The sequence below is a fragment of the Emys orbicularis genome, chromosome 10, assembly GCF_028017835.1.
Source record: "Emys orbicularis isolate rEmyOrb1 chromosome 10, rEmyOrb1.hap1, whole genome shotgun sequence".
NCBI classification, from domain to species: Eukaryota; Metazoa; Chordata; order Testudines; family Emydidae; genus Emys; species Emys orbicularis.
In genome coordinates, this window is record NC_088692.1 from 81,814,184 (window position 1) to 81,821,021 (window position 6,838).

At 40.2% G+C, this 6,838-nt stretch overlaps 1 protein-coding gene across 1 annotated transcript in view; it reads right to left on the bottom strand.

Annotated features, from left to right (window-relative positions):
- LOC135885207 (protein FAM169B-like) overlaps nucleotides 1–6,078 on the bottom strand; it is a 29,843-nt gene extending 23,765 nt beyond the window's left edge. The window contains exons 1-2 of the mRNA XM_065412858.1: nucleotides 5,812–6,078; nucleotides 3,050–3,149 (exon numbers count right to left, since the gene is read on the bottom strand). Coding sequence (XP_065268930.1) covers nucleotides 3,050–3,149; nucleotides 5,812–6,078 — 367 coding nt within the window. The remainder of the gene's footprint in view (nucleotides 1–3,049; nucleotides 3,150–5,811) is intronic.
- Nucleotides 6,079–6,838: the final 760 nt, after the last annotated feature.

Below are 6,838 nucleotides of genomic sequence, written 5' to 3' on the forward strand. Positions count from 1 at the left end.
ATTACCATACTGTAATAATATTAAAGACTAAGGGAAACTTCAGAATGATGTCAAATGTATGGCATTTAGCAAAGCTGACTGTGAAGTAACTATTTAGGCTGAATGTTACAAAAAAGGCATGGCTCATTCAAATCAAACCACTCATATGGTCATATGAATATAAAATACAATAATGAAATAAGCATTAAACTTTGCATTTATTAAAACACCAATTTACATAAAATGGACAGACTTAAAACATGTGGGGTTATTGGGGGAGGGGGGTTATACCCGGAGAAATCAAAAGCTGACAAAAATAATCTGCTACCTGGAAAAGCATTTGGAAAATTACAGTTAAAATGCTTCTGTATACAAGAAAGGATCTACGGGGTGACTTCACAGAGTTTATGAATATGTATTATAGTGCAATCTTTATAAAGAAAAATAAAGTTTGGTATAATAGGAAACATTTTTAAAATACATGGAGTTTTGCCATGTGTTATCAGTATATAAACCACGGAGAGACAATGTCAAGTAAAGTCCTATTAAATGCATATTTAAAGGGTACTACTAAAAAACAGATTACGTAGCCCTTACTTAAATGAGCAATCTTGTTAATCCCAGTGGAACTACAGGATCAGACCCAAGGTTTGCAAGAATTTTATACAATCATCTCCCACACATGAGATTTAAAGTCCTCCTGCTGCTTACTACACAGAGAAGTTCCTATTCTGCTATGTTTAAGCATTTATTGTAAATAACTATTAGGAAGTTTAGTCTCCAGAACTCATGTGTTTGACATGGTGATAGATCTTGTTTCTTTGTGTACACAGATCTCATTAATTCATAGTGTTTCTATTACTACTTGACTAAGTTGCTAAATATTCATGCTGTATGCACTCTATTTCTTTCACCTGTATATAGTCAATGATTCTTCATGATCCCTTTTTGGATATCGTTAGGCATTATTATACCTATGCATCCCCCTTCTTGAACAAACCAATCTGCCTCATCACTGTTCTCAGTTTTTCCCATTTGAAGTCAAATTGATAGAGATGCACAATGGCAATTACACTCAAAATTAGGCCTGCAGTAGGTAGAGTTCTTTTTTCCCCTAAATGGTATATCAGTGCTGATATTCCGTTCATGCAAATGTTAATACTGATGTGTAAACCACTGTCAGGAAAGGATCTGTAGCTTTAAAGGAACCATAAAGTTCTTTGGCTATCTCTGTGTGCCAGGAAGTTTCTCTCTTTCTGCTGACTGAATTACAGCCAGTTAGTGAATTATCAGTCCAGCATGGGAGAGCACATGGAATGGGAGGTTGTTCTGAAGTACAATGTAAAAGCAGCCGCAGGTGAGTTTAATCTATTTTTTGTTCATGTGAGAAAACTTCCAGCTTCCAGTTTTTTTAGCTGTGATGGGGTCTGAGTCAGCCAACTAAACCAGCATGTGATAACAGAGCACAGTATAAAGTTCACATTTTAACATAGCATAGGACAGTTAGTTATCTGACACATTAAGGACTGGACCCTGAACACTAGCTTGCCTTGTCTTTGTTTGTAATATTTCTTATAACAATAATATTGGCTGCAAATCTTTTCTATTGAAAATGTATAGCTTATACCTTCAGAAATAAAATGCTTAGAGGCACTTTGAATTGCAGTGGTGTTTTTAGCTTATTGCTGTATTGTGGGAGAAGAGGGACTAAGAGATAGAGTCAAAAGCACAGATTGTAGAGTGGTGTGAGTTCCAAACAGAGTTTGGAGTGAGCAAAAGACACCTTGGTTTAACATTTTCTGACTTCCTGATACATATTATACCCTTATACATATATATTAAAGAAGGGTTAAATAAAAGTTTGCCTCCCCAGATAGGACTTGAACTCTTGTGGATCTTAGACAGTTGGGACAAGCTTATCCAACGGGGGGACTATTTAATACATTGGCCTGGTGTACATGACAGTTTCTTTCTAGTAGCTTCTCCCAAGACTATATAACCTCCTGTTTTCCAGCAGCTCAAAGAGCTCTCTTTTAGTTCAAGCAGTAGAAGCCTGTGCTTTTGTTGCTAAATGACTTGGATTCAATCCCTGCTGAAGACTATGGCATCATAGCTTGCTATTTATTTTCAGTGTTGTAAGTCCCAGACAGGGTTATGGCCACACAGTCTATTGACTGATGGAGTTAAACAGAAAGAAACCAGAATGTGTGTAGGAACACACACACTGTGTAAAGCAGTGATCCTTGATGGGTGGACAAAAAAACTAAGATGTAATCATAACCCAATCCCTAGGACCTGGTGATAACCCAGCCAATGACTTGTGGAGTAGAAATGCCAGTAAGCACACAACCATTTCTAGGAATAACAACTGCAATGATGTGTCCATTTAAGGTCACCATATGGCTGTAACAAGAAAAACTCCAGCATTACTAGTAGTAAGTAGTGCATAAACTGGCACAGAGTTTAAAGCAGACTGCTGGAGATCTGCCAATAAAATGAGTTTAATTCAGTTCCTGACTGCATGTCTGGATTTACCTCTCACAAGACAGTCCAGAAATATGGGCCAATTAAACCTAGAACTGAGGAGGTGGCTACCACAAAGGAAAAATACAAAATACAGGAATGTTAGTAAGCTACAATCTATCATAACATATCAGAATTTTTTGCACTTCTATATGTCCTATCTTTCAAGAATCTCAAAGCTCAAACCAAACATTAATTAAGTTTCACAACATCCCTGTGAGATAGAAATGTATGATTATCCCCATTGTACAAATGCAGAGAGAGAGGAAGAGAGATTTACCCAAGACTAGTCTAGTCAGCAGCTGAACTGGGAACAGAACTCAGAGACCTGACTGCCAATCTCCCACTCTAGCCATTCGACTGCCTGCACAGATTGCCTTTTAAAACATTTTCTTTACATATTAGCTAAATCTACTTCATGTTCAAAACACGGCATGTAGTTCAAGTACTGTTGTTCTAGAAATTTGCTTACATCCACTGGGCATCGTTTAAGTAAGACAAAAAGTATAATCATTCCATTTTCAAAATATATTGACACAAATCTCACCTCTTTCTTTAGCCTGTGGATCTACTAACACCAAAATTTTAAATTTTGGGTCTTCTCGGTACACAGGAAGGAAACACACACAGGAATCTTCAAGTTTAACCTAAAAACAGGCATTTAGCTGTTTTAAGCTGTTGAGCTGGCAAAAAAGCAATTATAAGAAGCACATACAGTAGGTCTTACTACACGTTAGCAAGGTGGACTATTCAAAGTAACAACTTGCACCTGGAACCAGCGTTCACCAATTCATCAATGTCAGAACATTAGGGACAAGTATATTTGTTTCTCCACTGAGCTACTTAGGAAATGTAACTCTGCATACTGCATGTGACCTTCCTGAGAAATCTTAGGCTTGGTCTACACTAAACCCCCAAATCGAACTAAGGTACGCAACTTCAGCTACGTGAATAACGTAGCTGAAGTTCGAAGAACCTTAGTTCGAACTTACCTCGGTCCACACGCGGCAGGCAGGCTCCCCCGTCGACTCCGCGGTACTCCTCTCGTCTAGCTGGAGTACCGCAGTCGACGGCGAGCACTTCCTGGTTCGACTTATCGCATCCAGACAAGACGCGATAAGTCGAACCCAGAACTTCGATTGCCAGCCGCCGAACTAGCGGCTGGGTGTAGACATACCCTAAGTATCTTCTGTTGATTCGATCTCTTTCTTTGCATGCTGCAAATACATCATCACAGTGGTACCCGTGAACACCGCCTTAAGTAAAAGTCAGGTGCTGTTTTTATGTCAAATCCTGCTGTTTTGATTTTGATTTGTGAGTTAATTTAGCAGTCATGAAAGTGAGAGACAAACAGCACAAGCAAGAATCTGGCATAGCTGGACCAGCTTTCCCTGCACAGAACTCTGCCAATGCACTTCCACCTGACCTGCAATAATCCTCTTGAGCAAGGCTGCCAACTAGGACACGCTGTACAGTGGTCTGAGTAAATGGGATGACAACAATCTAATATGCATTAAAGAACTAAATGGCCCATTGGCCCCATCACCTGAGACAGGTTTTAACCTAGGTCTACAGAAGCAAAAGGCTCAGGCACTAGTCAGACTAACTAGGGACTAGTCAATCGCAGCAATCTTCATCCCTAAATTCTTAGGTGTATATTATCCCAGAGTAGGGGTAATAGAGGTTGTTAGCTCAGATATCTATGGTCTTCTTGGAGGGAGATAAGTTCAGTTTATTTTTGATTCATAAAATATCAGAATTCATTGAAGCATTTATTACAGTTTATAGGACAGAAAGAAACAGCTAGAAAATTCTTGTTACTTATGCTCCTTATTAATAGTATTATTCTGCATGTGCAGATCAGACAAGAACAGAATTAAATATAAAATTAAGTCTAAAGCCAAAACTCCATTCTTTAGCTCTAGCTATTGTGGAGACGCACCATTGCTTAGTGTTCTAAGCCCCCCATCCCCTAACTCAGGGGTGGCCAACCTGTGGCTCCGGAGCCACATGCGGCTCTTCAGAAATTAATATGCGGCTCCTTGTATAGGCACTGACTCCAGGGCTGGAGCTACAGGCGCCAACTTTCCAATGTGCCAGGGGGTGCTCACTGCTTAACTCCTGGCTCTGCCACAGGCCCTGCCCCCACTCCACCCCTTCCCGCCCCCTCCCCTGAGCCTGACATGTCCTCGCTCCTCCCTCTCCCCCCACAGAGCCTCCTGCACACCACGAAACAGCTGATCGGGAGGTGCGGGGATGAAGGGGGAGGTGCTGATCGGCGGGGCTGCCGGTGGGTGGGAGGCTTGGGGGGGGGGCGGAGCTGACGTACTACTGTGGCTCTTTGGAAATGTACTTTGGTAAATTCTGGCTCCTTCTCAGGCTCAGGTTGGCCACCCCTGCCCTAACTGAACACCAGATGGGCAGGTAAAACTGCATCCCTGCATGACGGGTTAAGCTAACGACAGAGTAACAGCCCTTTGTATTTAACCTTACAGATGGTTATGATCTTGGTCCACTAGAGGGCATTAAAAGAATACTGTAAGACGAGTCACCCTTACTTCTCAGACAATGTGAAAGTTACCCCACCCACATGAACTGTCTTTTTCTAGAAATTACTACAAAATATTTTCCAAAACTGTTTAGAAGCCACCATATTCCACACAAAACGTTATTTCAACTAAGTGGCATTGCTTCAGCACTGTGTAATGATATAAACACAGCTGGTCCAACAGAAACTTTCATTGTGTAGAAAGGGGCCCACATACTGAAAGGTTTCATACAATGACTGAAGTTAGAAATGAAAAAGACCTATCTAGTCATATCCTGCCCGTCTCCCGGCCAATGCAGGATTGGTCCCTGCAGCTCTGTCACTGAAGAGTTTTTATTCAATCTGTCAACCATTTCTGATCAGAGCTTGCGTGAAAGAGCACACATTAGAAAATTTCATTGTGTTTATTGCTGACTCACAACAGTAAGAACAAATCTCTACAACAGTAAGGAAATTCACTACATCATTTAAACTAGCCTGAACAGCACAAGATGGGCCAAGAGCTGCAGATTTTGGTTCAATCCCAATTTGGACTTCAAATTTTGGTGGTTTTCAGATCTAGTTTTTTGGTTTGAGTTTACCTCTAGTCTATGAGGGTAAAATATTTACAATCTGATTGATTGAATCTGAAACTTTAAGTGATTTTTATCCTTGCCACACTAGCCTAGCTATATTCAAACAGATTCTGGCCACTAGCACTTGAAACTGCCTTTCATCAATATCTAAACACACTTTCTATTTGGGAAATGTAATTATATTACCTTCTCTCCACCAGGAATGGAAAAAAACTCAGGAGATGATGAAGCTTGCTGCAAAAGTTTTTCATAGTAGGCCTCAGCTGCTTCTTGGATAACCTCAGGATTACCTGCTAAAATATCTACTGGATAAAGGTGTCCTATGGATAAAATAATATACAAGGTCATTTCTTTTGTAATGAAAATAGCTACATTCATTGTAAAACCCTGAACCTGCAAAAGGGTCTGAGTGGGTGGACCCTTATGCACCCCGATAGCCTTTTGTAGAATCATGGCCTAAAACGGAAGAGAGTAAAATTGCATCTATCTTCTCATGTTATTTAAGCTCATTTTTGCCGAACAGAACCATGGCAGTATCAGTCCACATTCGCTGCCTTTCAGTTCAACAGGGACTTTGTTAAATGTGTGTAGATAATTCAGCCTCCTGCTCAACTTAAAGTGGGAGAGCACAGATCAAAGTGATTTTCTTAAAAATGCAGCCCCTGATTGTTAATGCTTATCTAAAAATAAAACAGGGGGAAATACCTCCTCAGAGCTTTTGCCATTTTTGGGAGGCCTTTTACAAGTCAATCTGTGTCTGCTGCGTACAATTACAGCACCACTCTCTCTTTCTGTAGAGTCATTTCTACTGGTCATAGTCACAATGATGAATACAATCCAGAGAAAAAGTACTCACAGAGGCATTCCCATAATAATTAGTATCTTTTTTATGCAATTATGGGCCTCACTGCTGCAGGATATTACTTAAAGATATAGGTTAGTAGTATGCAATAGATATATATGAATAAGAATATTAATTTTCACACCATCTTAGATGCCAATTATTACAAGGGATATGAAATTCCACACATCAAGGTGTTAACCCGCTGCCTGCAGGGGATCAGGAAACAATTGCTCCTCTTTATAATACAGTATAATTAACTAGATCCATTGGGCCATTCTTGGAGACTGAATATCCTGTGAGATGGATCAGCAGTCTTATGAAGTCTCCAACTCGAGAAGGCAATATTCCCAATTTAAGGGGCTCCATCTG